A 15,991-nucleotide genomic window follows, 5' to 3' on the forward strand; every position below is an offset into this window, starting at 1 on the left:
ATTTTTATGGAAGGCTGGCCCTACGCCAGCTCTAAAGGGCAATTTCTAATTGATCTAATAAGTCAGTCATGATGGCCCCATTCCTCTCACCAGGAATTACTTTAGGCTAGGTGTATGACAGTTGTGGCCAAAAAGACATGAAGGGAATCTTCTGGGAAAGGCTTTCTCTTTCCTAAGAGAGACTCACAAAAGGGGACTGTCTCTTATTCCTTTGCTGGTTTTTGTATATGCATGTGGTACATGGAATTGCTGCACTCATGCTGCAACCACGATATGAGCTACCTGAGAAAAAAGCTGATACACGAAGGAAAGAAGAGAAGAAAGGTGAAAAGAAATTTCTTGATATAACCTAACTGGAATTTCTCTGCTTCTGGACTTTTATTTTTATGAGATAATAAATTTTCTTCTTTTAAAAACCACTCAGTCAGATTTATGTAATTTAATTACTTATCGAATTTTGTAATTCAACTTATATATTAATAATCCAGGGCTCTGTAAAATTTATTAAACATCTGAATGTGGAAGAATATAGACTGCTGTGAATACCACTGACATAACAGTCCACATTTGGAGGAATTAAATATAGTTCAGGCCACACTGGTAATTCTGAATAAACATGAAATACTTAAGAGTCTTAACATGAGCCCCAAAGAAAGTGAAGCCCAAAACACATCAAAATACCAAAGTAATATAAGTGAAGGGGAAAGAAGATACATAACTGTAGGAATATTACCTGTGTTTTGTCTTATAGAGATTAAAGGGGAAAAAAAGGTATTAAACAACTGGCTAGTTAAATAGTATGCCATTCAAAAATTTGTTTAATCTTAGAAGTTATACTCCCTCGCCCCCATTTTTTATAAACAGGAGGAACAAAAACTTAATAGTGGACACATACTAGTGAACTATTCCAAGAGGATATAGTTCAGGGAGCTAAAATATAACACTTAGCAACCTCTATAAAAAAAAACAAAAAACTGCAACCTTCTGATTTGGTAATCCTGCTCCTGAAAGCTGGTTCTAATAAAAGAGAGGGTTCAATTAAATTCACAAAGGTGTATAGGTAAAAAAGGCTATTGGTAGATCTCTAACATCAAAACCTGGAAATACTCTAAATATCCAACATTAAGAGAATAATTTAATAAACTGTAATAGTAATAGAAATATTAAATAGTACTGAAAAAAATTAGGATAGTTTAGAAAAATAGAAGAATGTTATATGGAAAAATGTATGATTCCAAATGGAATACAGGTTTTTTATTCCAAATAAATAAAAAAATATTATTCAAATAGGTAAAAAGGCATTAATAAATACATAAAGTGGAAAGTGCTATTGTGATAGAGTGGTAGGATTACTGATGGACTTTTGTTCATTAAAATCATTTAATCCATTAATACTTTTAGGTTTTAAAAAATTTAAATGATAAACAAGGACCACATTTGAATTGACGGGGTTGAGGGATTTCCTAAGGAAAGGGTTTCATGAAACAGAAATGGAAAACAGGATCTGCATTCAGGATGAGTCTAAAGAAAAAAAATACAGTGAAGAGAAGAGCAGTATTTAGTGGATACAATTGAAAACAATATGTTATTTAGGTTAAAGTGGGGTCGAGGACAGAAAATAAAAGGTCAGTGGAAGACAGACACAGTATTGGGTAAATAATTCATGAAGTCCACAAAAGAATATGAGGAGAAGAATGAGACGAAAGAAAATTTCTCTCACCAAAATATGAGAAAAGACAATGGCAATAGGATTTAACTGAAAAATAGGTAGAATAAAAGGTAGAAAGGTCACAGTAATCAACCTGTGTAATAAACAATAGCCTACTTTGCCTTAAGAGGAACAAGATTTAAGAGATACAAATCATATAGATTTAAGAGATAACAAAAAAAAAAAAAGCTATGCAATCTACAGGAGAAAAAAGGGGAGGAATCAAATATGAAGCAGTCATCTAAAATAAACTACTTCATTCTATACACATAAGGCATATTTTAACTACCACCTTTTTTGGTATTACCAGCACCAGACTTATAACTACCAAATAAAAATTCTCTCTCCCAACACTAAAGTGTCCAGGTGTCTATATATATATGTTACCTTTTATCAAACAAAGAGGGAATATGATATATACAAATTTGCTTGCATATTTAAAAAATGGAAGGATGGGGCGCCTGGGTGGCGCAGTCGGTTAAGCGTCCGACTTCAGCCAGGTCACGATCTCGCAGTCCGTGAGTTCGAGCCCCGCGTCAGGCTCTGGGCTGATGGCTCGGAGCCTGGAGCCTGTTTCCGATTCTGTGTCTCCCTCTCTCTCTCTGCCCCTCCCCCGTTCATGCTCTGTCTCTCTCTGTCCCAAAAATAAATAAAAAATAAAAATAAAAAAAAAATAAAAATAAAAAATAAAAAATGGAAGGATAAATAAAAAACTAACTAAAGGAAAAAAAGGTTACCAATCAGGGAAGGACAAAATAGGGTGTAAGAACCATAAATAACAGACAGATTTCTAAAAACACACCTTGTTTTGTGGATTTGACTCTGGAACATAAACTTCTATGCAATTATAAATTACGGAAAAATATTTTAAATTGCAATCAGTAAAAACAAAACAAAATGAAACAAATTAACCTAACCATATATTAAATTAGAGGCTAAGTATAAGGAAAAAAGTCATTTCAAGTGACTTTAAAATACACTAATTTGACTATATATCCTTAGTGAGGATATCCTAAGAACCAAAAGAACCATGATAATCTTAAATTCTGTTCAATGATTGTATTGTTAGTCATATTGATTTTGTTATTCTGAAACTATTATATATTACAGGATAAATCAAATATATAACTTTACTGTCAGAAACCAGGATTTTCAGTAAAAGGAGAAAAAAGATACAATTATACAAACAAAAACAAAGAAGTTAAAAATCCTTAATTCTAAATTGGAATTGATAATATCAGTATAAACTGATAATGTATTTCCTCCTTAAAAAAAGGACTCTAGTTCTGTCCACAGAAAAGATTTAGAAATAATGACCAATCCAGTAGCAATGATCATCCCCATGGTGCCCAGACCATGGTATCTAAACATCATTTCTCACTAAGAAACGAGGGCTCCTTAAAAAATGTGTAATTCCAAATCTGGGGCAGAAAATGTAGAAGATGAACCCAGAACATCCTGTCATACCACAAAATAAGGGCTATTAAGGACTACTGCGGTTGTGTCAAAAGAATTTGGGAACCAACTTGAAGAAATTCCCACTGTAATGATGGGAAAATTTGAGCACCAAAATTTAATATCTGCAACTGAGGTGCCTGAGTGGCTCAGTCGGTGGAGCATCTGACTTTGGTAAGGTCATGATCTTGTGGTTCGTGGGTTTGAGCCCCATGTTGGGCTTTGTGCTGACAGTAAGAAGCTTGCTTTGGATTCCCTGTCTCCCTCTCTCTCTGCCCCTCCCTTGCTCATGCTCACTCTCTCTCAAAAATAAATAAGTATTAAAAAAAAAAGAATATCTGTAATAGATTAATAGACATGAAAAATCTTAACATGGAGAAAAAAAATTTCACTGATCACTGAACCTACTCATCTGAAAACAAAAAATAGAAGGAAATACTCAGGCATTTATCCTGCTTTTCCTATATGAACTATACTCAGAGTAACCAATGGTAATAAGGCAAAGTTATCTTTAAGAATTCCACCTAATAAATGAAGAAAATAAAGATAAAATACATTTTGCAAATACCAATAAAATAACGACTGAGGCAAAGATTATCAATAGCTGTTTTAATAAACAGTTGGTAATACTTATACCTACTGATCAATGTTAATATCGTTAAAGAAAGAAATCAGACATTACGTGCCTCCTAAAGGGATACAACAGGAAGTACACGATACCACTTATAAAATGTTTAATCCCCCATCTCCAAAAACAATCAGACTTAAATCTGATCAAGCTTCTGGGTTAACTACTAGTTTTATAGAAATACATGGAACAGGAAAACTTTTTGAACCATATCATGGGGATAAACATCAGCAAAATCCAGACTATGGGAAACTCTCAGGAAAAATGACCGATTTCTTCAACAAATGAATTGCAAAGGAAAAAAAAAAAGAGAGAGACTTATTAAGTTAAAAAAGACATAACCATATCAATCAATATGTGGACCCTGTTTGGATCCCAATTAAAATTTGGTGGTGGGGGGGAGCGCTTGGGTGGCTCAGTTGGTTAAGCATCCAACTCTTGATTTCGGCTGAGGTCATGATCTCACAGTTCATGAGTTCGAGTCCCGTATCGGGCTCTGTGCTGACAATACAGAGCCTGCTTGGGATTCTCTGTCTCCCTTTCTCTCTGCCCCTCCCCTGCTCATGCTGTCTGTCTTCTTTCTTTCTCTCTCTCTCTCAAAATGAATAAATGAACTTAAAAAAAATTTTTATGACATAATCAAGAAAATTAGGAGAGGAATTGAATATTTTATTATATCAAGAAATAACTGTTAAAAATTCTCGGTGACAGTAGCACTGTGAGTTGTGATCTTTTTTTAGGGATACATCAGTAGAATTTATAGCTGAATTTATGTAATATCTGGGATCTGCTTCCAAACATTCCAGGTCAAGGGTGTATGAAGAAAAACAGTGGATTCAGGTGAAACAAGACTGACCATATTCTGCCCACCTCTGAAGCTGGGCAATGGGCACATGCAGGTTCATTTTACTAGTCTCTCTACTTCAATATGACTGGAATTTTCCATAATAAAAAATGTTTTAAATTTTCCTTTCTTCTAGATAACAAACTCAAAATAACCATTCTAATCAGAAGAATTTTCAGAATTCCCATATTATAAATATTAAGGAGTTCCTTTTCCTTCCCAGAGCATAAGCCAATCATACACAACCCCCCTACTCCCTACCTTTGGAACCACCTCTATACTTATAAACATGGAATCACCTGCCAAGTGACTGCTACTAAAACTCTTACCCACTCCACCACCAGCTGCCTCTACAAGAATAACCAGAGACAGATACATCAACTCTAAAACAGCCTGTCTCCTGTCTCCAGTCTCCAACAGAAGCAGACACTGAATGCCCTTGTTTCCCAGGTACACACAGAGAAGCTGCTACAGAAGCCCTACAGAAGCCCTATAGTTTGAATGACAACTCCAGTCTGTATATTACCACTTCCACTAACATTTATCTTTTTTAAAAGAAAATGACAACTTTTTAGCACTAATAAGTAAGTTAAATATCTCAAAGGCTCAAAAGAATCATGTAACTATATGATTATCTACATCCTTGAGAATCTACATTCACATAGTTTACTTTTATAGCTCTCATCATCTATTGAATTTCAGCGAATTTCCAAGAAATCTCTGAGAAGCCTTGTCCAGCTCCCCTATGACTACTTGAAGTTCAAAAAGATATAGGATGCTAAGAAGCAAAAGAGAAAACAGGGAAGTCCAAAATTCCCAAGAGTTTCAGAGGATACCTGAAAAAAAGAGTGAAAAACAGAAGCATGGAATATTCATTTTGCCTAAAGACATTTTATTAGTAGCCAAGAGTAATACCCCTTTTATTTAAAAAAATAACATGTTCCTTTGAAGAACAGTAATATTTCTAACAGTACAATAAAACTTCAGCAAACTGTGTGATGAGTACTGGAAGAGAAAAATGTTTATCGTTGGATGACAGTTTTGACACAGGTGTCACCCAGGTGCAGAGACAGGTGGTCTTTCCTTCTCTCATCTTCAAATTTTAAAATAATGAATTTGGATCATGTGTGCAACCAACATTTTCAATAAATTTTCTGTATAAAAATTCTTTCTATTTTTAATAATGCTATATTATAGTTTACTGCTATGCAAATAGAGAGGTTGGAATTTTTTTAATTACTTAAAGTAACAAAAGAAAACTTCAAGCCTGCTATTTTCCTATTGTTGATGGAGACATTAAATAGGTGTTAGAGCCAAGAAACAATGACAGATAATTTCATATCCTAGCATTAGGGCTATAAAGAATCCTGCCTGCATCGCATCTACAGTATAGCCTTTTCCTTGCCTGCACAGTTATATCTGTATAACATTACTAAAACAATTATGAAAAATACTTGTGTTTTTCCTATTCTAGTGCTTATATTCACTACTAGTTCATAAACTAGGATATTTCCAAGTCCCACTCTATCTTAGGTACGTAATGTTCAAGTAAAACTTAATGAAAATGAATACTAAGTCCCATTCTGTATTGCTTCTGTGCTCCCTTTGAGAGATTACGATGATGGGCATGAATTCTGTACAGTACATGCTTCTCTCCGATCCCCACTTTAAGATTCATTAACACTAAGAAGAAAATTTCTGACAGTGTGCTATTTGCCTTTCATAGGGAGAAATACAAGGATATGAAAGAGAGTCAAACTTATTTAGGCTAACATGGAATTGAGATTTCTACATTTCCTCTCCTCTGCTATTGTTAAGCAGCAATGGTCCTTCAGTTCAGTCTTAGTTCCCCTTAATATCTCCCATCATCCACCAATAGAGAAAAATTTAGGAGACTGGAGAAAAGGTGAATGCCATGTCCCTGAAATCATCCTCTTCCTCCTGCTTCTTATCACTGGGTAACTTACTCGTAATGTTCCTCTGAAAAACCTTGAGTAAAATATGGTTGACTTAAACAGAGGTTTGAACCGCATTGGGTCCATATACAGACAGATTTTTTTCGATAAGTACAATATAATATGATAAATGTATTTTCTTTTCCTTATGATTTTCTGAATAACATTTTCTGTTCTCTAGCTTACTCCGCTGTAATACAGTACATAACTGTGCCTCTAACCCCTACGGTACTCAAAAGTCAATATTGCAATTTCAAGTTCTTCTTTTAAAAATTTCATTAGAGGCACCTGGCTGGCTCAGTCAGTACAGCATGTGACTCTTGATCTCAGGGTTCTAAGTCTAAGCCCCATGTTGGTTGTAGACATTACTCAAAAAATAACAAAACTCTTTTAAAATAAATAACAAATAAAACCTTCATTCTATTCAAGATATTTGCTTATTATGCCTTTGAAATCTGTTGTGACAGAGTTAACCTACATTTTGTGAATGTTAATTGCCTAGGTGACGAGGTACTATGCATGTGAATAAAAATATCTTGGAGTAAGCATGTTACTAAAAGAAAATAGTAAGCAACTATCTTGACATTCTCAAACTAAGGGAAGAGGAGTGGTAAATTTCTGATATAAAAGCAGGGACCTTCATACCCAAAGCAGAAAAATACACTCACACGGTTTTCTTCAAAATTCCCATATATACCACAGGGACAGAATTACATGGTGGGTCACCACTCACCTTGTGCTACTGTTGACATGACCACTGATGGCGTGGAAGAAACCACAGCTGTTACTGCAACTGTACTAGGAATAGGTGATGGTGTAGAACTGCTGCTGCCACTGCTGCTACTACTGACCAGGGAGGACTGTGAAGCAGTTATAACCACTGGTGGCTTCTGGGTTGTGGAAGCAATGACTGATGTCGGTACAAGCTTAGTGACTGCTGCATAGTTATGGGATTTGGAGAGAATGTTGGGCACGAAGGTTGAACTTGGTGATGTGGTCACTATAATAACCTAAGGAAGGAAAAATAAGTTATTTTCATGAACCTACTATACTGCTAATGTATCTAGGCCCATAGTTACATATAATTCAAAAATAGCTTATGAAATACGAAGAAACAATTCATCAAAGAGAAATCTACAGCTAAAAATACATGAAAGCTTTACTAGTAATCATCAAAATGTATTTAAAAGAAAAAACAATTTTACCAATGAAATATTTTTAAAAACAACATTCAACGCTGTAAAGATATGGTGAAATAAGCATTTCAATATACTACTTAGGGAGTATAATGGGCACAATCTTTCTAGAAAGTAATTTGGATAATCATTCCTTTATAAATATTTGTTGAGCATCTACTATGTGCCAGGCATGGTTCTAGATGCTGGGGATAGTGGAATGAACAAAACAGACAAAGCTCATACTTTCATGAAGCTAAATTCTAACAAGTAGGGAGGGAAACAATAAACAAATTAGAAAAGTAAATATATGTCACGTAGAAAATGGAAGAGACAATAAAGCAGGGTGGGAAAGAAAGAATATTGGGAGCACTGTGTTACTTTTTATAAAGTGTTCAATAAAATCTCTCTGATAAGGTAATATTTGAGCAGAAACTAGAAGGAGTGTGAACAATGTTGCCACCTTGAGGAAGTGCATCCAATGGCACAGAAAGCAGCAAATAAAATGGCCCTGAGGCATAAGCAAGCTTGGTATAGTCAATAAACTCCAAGGACCTAATGAATAGGATTAGAATTTATGACAGAGAAAGTAGCAGGAGATAGAATCAAGGAAGTCATGGGGGACTAGAGGACGTAAGCTCCTGTTGATACTATATACCCTTGGTAGATTATGATGAAAATGGCACTTTATCTCTATAGTCTCCCTTCCGAAAACCCAAAACCCTAGTCTAATCATGAGAAAAACATCAGACAAATTCCAGTCGTGGGGCATCCTACAAAATATTTGACCAATATTCTTCAAGACTGCCAAACAAGAGAAGTCTGAGAAACTTTCACAGCCAAGAGGAACCTAAGAAGACATGACAAGTAAATGTACCGTGGTATCCTGGAAGAAAAAAAAAGACAATAGGTAAAGAAATCTGAGTGAACCATGGACTTTAGTTAATCTTAATGCATCAATACTAGTTCATTAATGATAACTAATGTACCATGCTAATATAAAATGTTAAGAGTAGTAGAAACTGAGTGCAGTGTATATGAGAACTCTCTGTACTATCCTCTCAATTTTTCTGTAAATCTAAAACAGTTCTCAAAAATATTTTTCAAAAAGAATTATTACTCTATCTGCTAGATGCAAAGTACAGTAGGGAAGAGGGAGTAGAAACAGGAAGACAAATAAGGACATTCGTGGTTTAAACCAAGAAGAGAGGATCACTGGCTGCAGAGGTGGTGAAAAGGAAACAGATTCTAAATATATTTAAAGGTAAAACCAACAGGATTTGCTCATATAGCTTGATACAGGAAATGGAGGGGAAAAAAGAGGCAGGAAAGAGACTTCAAGGTTAGCCTGTATGGCTGGAAAAGTTTAAGACATAGGGAGGCAAAGCACTTCAGATGAGAAAGCACAGGATGGAGCAAAGGAGAAGCAGCTTGATGTATTCAAAAACAGAAAGAAAGCCAATGTAACAAAAAGCATATAGAGCAAGGAGGGGCTGGCAAAGGAAGTAGGGGCCAGATCAAATTTATAAGCCATAGTAAAGGATTTAAATTTTATATTAAGTACAATAGGAAGCCATAGGAGAATTTTAAGTGGGGAAACAACAAAATTTGATTTATATTTTAAAAGATCATTCTAGCTGCTATGCTATTCCAGCAAGAATGGAAGCAGTGAGACTAGTAAAGAAACTACTGCGGTAGACCAGGAATAATAGAGGCTGCTTGGACTGGGGTGTTAGTAGCAGAAATAAAGAGAAGTGATCGCATTCAGATTATTTTCAGAGGTAGTCAATAGGACTTGTTGACGTAGGGAAATGGTAGGCCTAAGGAAACTAACGAAATCAAGATGAACTCCTAGAGCTAATGTGTACTAGCTAATTTAAATCTCCCCCAAATTCTATGACACGGATGCTATTATTATCCCCATTTTACAGTTGAGGACACAAAAATAATTTACAAATCTATAGTATCACAGTTTTATTCTGGGGGACTATAATGGTGGTATGGTGATACCCAAAACAGAGCAGAGTGTCTTTTTCTTCTTTCACCAAAACTACCTCTACCTACCTAGGGCAGAAAATTGTTTTAAAAAATCCAAAGAAATTAAGGGAGAAATTCTCTTTTATTTTCCGATTAATCCTAAAGAAGGCCCAATGTTAAATCAGTCAAAATTTACTGAGTATGTCCATACTCAGTACCTACATATCAAAGAAGCTTTGACTATATCATCATTATGTATTTGTAGTATCACAGAGAATTATAAGATGTAACTACATTAGCAGTTTGTTAATTATTTGACGAGTCAAGAGAGATATCTAAGTCTTGACAAGCAAACACCTATACACAGTTGACTAGGATACTTCTACACAGACTTGATCAGCAAATACCTATATAGCATTATTATGAAAACAATCATAAACCACCACATACACTGAGAAGAAGTAGACCAATATGGTAAAAAGTCCAGAAGTTTAAGAATCAGATGAGCCTGAGCTTAATCCTGCTGCGGCCACTGACAAATGGCAGGCCCCTGGACATGTTAAAATCTCTAGGCTCCAATTTTCATCTATAAAATAGGGATAATAATACCTACCTTGCAAATCATTACAAGGATTGAACGAGATAATGATGTGAAGCATCTAACATAGTGCTAGGCACATAGCAGGTGGTCAATATTTGGCGGTCAGCAAGCAGTAGTTATTAGCTTACTATTACTACTTAATAAATGTTAAAAAGATATTAGTAAAGGTATTATAGATCAATTCAATCTGGAAGTATATTGCAATGTACTCTATTTTTGTTTCATTAAAAAAATGTTACATAGCTTTCCCTCAAATTCTGATACCCCGAAGAATCCAAAGAACTCACAGCTACTACCACAGTCAAACCAACTGTAGTGGTAACGGCAATCAGGATTCACATTTGCCAATTCTGAACTAATAGTAGTAGCTTTCTGGAACAGCGTTTATAAGGACTCTGTGGCACAGATAAGGATTCACCAAGGCTTGGCAGGAAAGTATGCCACAGTCAATTAGCAATGTCTGTCATGGATAAGGGAAGGGGAAGTATTCACCCTTGTGTCAAATATTTCCCATTTTAAAATTAGAGTATGCATGTAGGCTTCCAACATTAAGACAAAATTTCAGCAAAATAAATCTAGAAGTCTTTAAAAGCATGTTTTAGGTTATGGATACAAATGATAAAACATATTTTGAGATTTCAGTCTGAATGTTAATTTCTGATCTGAAAAAGGGTTATCCAAAATTAAAGATCCACCTTAATGAAAATTTACTTGTACTTTTAAAGTTACTTATTACAACAGGGGAAATAAAGGGATTTTGAAACCAAGTGAACCAAACAGTGTTTATTCAGGCCATAATTCAAATTACTGACCTTCTAGCACTCACAAAAACTCCTTAAGAGTGCTGGGACTTGCACCCTAAGGATAAAATGAAAAATATCAATCAAGCACGTGAAAGCATAAAGCTATATTTTGTTGCTTTGTTTATATAAGTGCTGTACCAATGTTATACTTAAAATGAAGGCACCACATTAACATAGGTGGAAATTTGTCTATCCTGAAAATATATGACCTATTTGAATTTGAATCAAGTCCACAAATTCATAAGTAATTATATTTAATATAAAAGTCACTTTACCTAAAATAATTCCTAAGTTGACTTACACAGGATTTATGAGAAATCCAAGGTGAATGCAATAATGAAAACAGCCTTACAGAGATTTCAAAGAAATCCAATTACCCAGCAGAAGGAAAAGAAAAAAAAAAAACCAAAATCACAAAGAATATCTCTTAGTGCTACCACACGCAGCTTGTCCAAAAAGCAACAAAACTAAACAGCATTGAGTATACATGAAGTAAAAGAGTAGAGTTTTGCCTCCAGAACATAGTAGATACTCAGTAAACATTTGTGGAATGAATGAGTCTTATTTTTAATTTAATTTGTTTTAAATGCTTATTTTTTAGGTACAGTAGGACAAATCTAAGGTTCTGAGCTTGGAATCTCATGGTATGGTTTATACAGGACTTTGGAGATAAATATGCCCTTTAACAAGCATCATATGTCTGATGACCTCAACTATCCATTCTCACTTGGCAATTCAGAAGCAAAAACAAAAATAATGAGAAAGTCATTAAACAAAAAAAAATTGCCAACTTTACTTACTGGTGAGCCTTCCATCTTTTACAAGTATTTTTATATATGTCTACCAAAGAAGATTGGAAAGTTAGTAATGTTAGGTGACATTTACTAAGCATTCATCATATACACTATGTTAAGTACTTTCCATGAATCATCTCATGTAATTATCTTGATAACTCTAGGAAGTTCTATTCTTTGTTTTTTAAGAACCTGAGGCTCAAGACAGGTAGCAGAGCCAGATCTATTTATTCATTTTTTCATTCATTCATTCAACAAACATAAATTAAGACCTTCTATATTTCATAAACTATTCTAAATACTAGGGAATACAGTGATGAACAAGATAAAGTCCCTACCCTCAACAACATCTACTCTATGGAAGAAACAGAAAATGAACAAATATATAATATGATATTAACGAGAAATAGAAAATGAACAAATATGTAATATGATGTTAACTAGTTATAAGTATAACAAAAATAAAATAGAGTAAGGGAACAGAAAGACATGGATGGGAAATGGGTGCCATTTTAGCTATAACTCTGCTACACTATTTCCCAAATACCAAATCAAAAGAATAGATAAGAAGGGAAAAGATAGAAGAATTACTGATAAAATAAGTCCCAGAAAAAAAAAGGCAGTAAAAAATTATAATAAGTAGACTTATAATCTCAGAGTATAGCAGGCTGGTAACACTTAATACTGGGCTAACCCAGAAAGCAATAACTATATTATAATATTGTATGAAAAGTGATACTCAGAAGGATTACCTTGGAGTCCTCATATACAAATGCAAAAAGTATGTTCAGTGTTAACATTCACAAAGTTATCAAAAATAGTCAATTTCTATATATTAAGGAATAAGCTTCAGTTAACTGATGAATTCACTTTTTGGAAGAGCTCATTCTCAACAGTGCAAATAAATAAAACACTGCTTTACATAAAATACTGGCAAGGGAAGGAACCTAATTTTTTTGAGTATATACCTATTACTGCACTTTAAAATATACAGTCTCAGGGCACCTGGGTGGCTCAGTCAGTTAAGCATCCGATTCTTGGTTTCAACTCAGGTCATGATTTCACGGTTTGTAGATTCAAGCTCTGCATCAGGTTCTGCACTGGCAGTACAGAGCCTGCTTGGGATTTTCTCTCTTTTCCTCTCTCTCTCCGCCCTCCCTGACTCATGCTCTCTCTAAATAAATAAACTTTAAAAAATAAAATAAAATAAAATAAAATAAAATACCCAGTCTCATTTAATCCTTACAATAACTTTTTAAGATTGGCATTATTCTCATCTTACAGATGGGAAAACAGATTTAGAAAGACTAATTTATCTCAGGTCATACTGGAAGAGCTGGGGTTCCAATCCGGGCCTCTTTGACTACAAAAATCCTTGCTTGATTTTAACACTATACCATAATGCTTCATCCTAAAACTGAAAATAGAATTATATTCCACAGATCAGCTCACTATCACTTCTAGTTCACTAAGAAAATAATTTTTCATATATTAGGTAATGATATCTTTCCAGGAAAATTCAAGGAGGTTCTTTAAATGGAAGTTACCATGAATCTAAAGATTCAAAAGTGGTAAAGATCACCTGCTGAAGACAAGAATGTACCTCCATTCCTTCCCCAAAATGCCTCTAAGACATTATGGAGAGATTTTTTAAAAGGGGAAGAGGCACATAAACCCATAAGGTCAAAATACAAAGAAAATAACAGCTGTGAAGTTTTGTAAACTAGAAAACAGACAAGTAGTAATCAATCAAATACACTCTCAAAGGTGGAAACTAGAGAATCCCAGAAAGATTAAGGAATAGAGAGCAGATAAGTCCTTTTTTTTTTTTTTTTAAAGTAGACTTCACGCCCAGTGTGGAGCCCAACCCAACGCGGGGCTTGAACTCACGACCCTGAGATGATCAATGCCCTAGCTGAGATCAAGAGTTGGAGTCTTAACTGATTGAGCCACCCAAGCGCCCCAGAGCACGAGATACGTTTTACATGGGAATAAAGGTGGCACTAGAGAGAGGAAAATTAGCTGAAAATCTATTTAGGCAGCATTTAGATCCACAGCTATCCTCCCCCATCCTAAAGGAAGACTAGGAATTTACTCTCTTGAGGGAGAGATTCAATCCAAAGGAATCTTAGAATACTGGGCTGGGGGGTAGGGGGCGGGGGGTGAGTGCTGTGCTACAAACAGAGGGGTTCGTAAAGTCTATATACTGAATGGTGAGACTATCCAGCCCAGTCCCTCCATTTACTCCCCAAATCCTGGCAGACTGGCTTACTACTACTCTAGAAAGGAGACTGGAAAATTCTTCTCTAAGGAAATCTGACTAGTCCATGAAAATGCCCTACTGAGAGTGATAACTGATAGAGGTAAAAGGGTAGTGGGTTTTTCTCAACACAACAGCCGAGCTAGCTCAACCTACAATGAAAATAACCAGCCAACATGCCCCACCCTACACATACAGCTTTCTGTCAATTTTTAGCACCCACGATCATATACAAGAAGACAGTCAGCATTTATTTCTGAAATGAAACAGAGATCAAAACAAATAAATAAACTTACAGGTAAGAGAGAAAACATGAAAGAATAAAACATCAAAAAAAAAAGTCATGAATATCATCAGAATATAGTGATTTTATGAAAGAATAGGATGCTATTTAAAAAAAAAAAAAAAAAAAAAAAAAGAACTTCCAAAGAATAAGAGCTACTAGAAATTTAAAGTATGACCACAAAATTGACAAATCCAGAGAAGTAGTGAAGGATGACATTAAAGGATAAAGAAAATAATACTTACAGAGCATTTACTATGTGCTAGGCTCTATTCTAACAGTTTTACATTTATTATCTTATTTACACCCCAAAACCCTATATTGTTTTCCCTATTTTTCAAATGAGAAAACTTAATTCCAGAATTTAGTTTTCCACAGTCACAAAACTAGTAAGTGGCAAAAACTGGGATTCAAACTCAGAAAGTCTAGTTCCAAAATCCAGGCTTTTATTTATTTTTTTTAAATGTTTATTCATTTTTGAGAGAGAGCACAAGTGGGGAAGGGGCAGAGACAGAGGGGGACAGAGGATCCGAAGCAGGCTCTGCATTGACAGCAGTGAGCCCAACACACAGGGCTTGAACTCATGAACTGTGAGATCATGACCTAAGCTGAAGTTGGACGCTCAACCAACTGAGCCACCCAAGTGCCCCCAAATCCAGGACTTTTTAAATAGTATATTATAGCAGGAAAAAAAAAATGGAAAATGGGAATGAGAAAAGATAGGAAAGCTAAAGGATCAATCCAGGCAGTTTCAACATCCTGAATAGTTGATCCACAAAGAGAGAACATAGAAAAACCTAGGAAATAATTAAAGAAATTTCCCAGAACTGAAGGACATGAGTATCTAGAGTGAAAGCGACCACTGAATGTGCAACCCAATGGATAAAATAAAGACTCACACTGAGGAAAATTACCTTGAAATTTCAGAACTCTGAAAGTTACCAAGAGTTTTCAAAGAGAAAAAGAGGATATTAGAATGGCATTGGGGCTTCTCAAAAACAGTACTGAAGCCAATAGCCAATGGAGCAATATCTTCAAAATTCTCAGGAAAAATTACCTCCAGCCTAAAAAATGCTTTAAGCGATCAAGAAAGTGGGAGAGTAAAATAAAGAACTTTTCAGTCCACCAATGCAAGGTCTCAAAAAATTTACCTTCCATCCACCCATATACCAAGAAGCTACCAGAGGATGTTCCAGCAAATGCATAAATAAACGAAGGAGGAAGATCAGAATGATGGTGAAGGGGAATCCCAGGTGTGCAACAAGCCTAAGGTGCCGTCAGCATCCAGGTCAGTGTGGAAAGTGAGAGGGTTCTAGTAACATTAAAACTGAGAATTCTGATGATCTGAACATACTGAGAAGAGTTTAGGAAAGAACTAATCTTAGCATACAAAGAATAAAAAAACAAAGCAACAATAATCACGTAATCATATCCTTCCCTTCTTCTATGAAACACCCAATTCTGACAACTTTGTTACTCTGGCAAAGAAAAAACTGAGTTCCTAACGG

The 15,991-nt window shown here is 35.1% G+C and overlaps 1 protein-coding gene across 13 annotated transcripts in view; it reads right to left on the minus strand.

Annotated features, from left to right (window-relative positions):
- The window catches only part of EMSY (EMSY transcriptional repressor, BRCA2 interacting), an 88,383-nt gene that overhangs the window by 52,826 nt on the left and 19,566 nt on the right, over positions 1 to 15,991 (minus strand). For all 13 annotated transcript variants that reach the window (XM_019811780.3, XM_019811777.3, XM_006936908.5 and 10 more), the window contains one exon: positions 7,324 to 7,600. In XM_019811780.3, coding sequence (XP_019667339.1) covers positions 7,324 to 7,600 — 277 coding nt within the window. The remainder of the gene's footprint in view (positions 1 to 7,323; positions 7,601 to 15,991) is intronic.

This window comes from Felis catus, chromosome D1 (assembly GCF_018350175.1).
Source record: "Felis catus isolate Fca126 chromosome D1, F.catus_Fca126_mat1.0, whole genome shotgun sequence".
NCBI lineage: Eukaryota > Metazoa > Chordata > Mammalia > Carnivora > Felidae > Felis > Felis catus.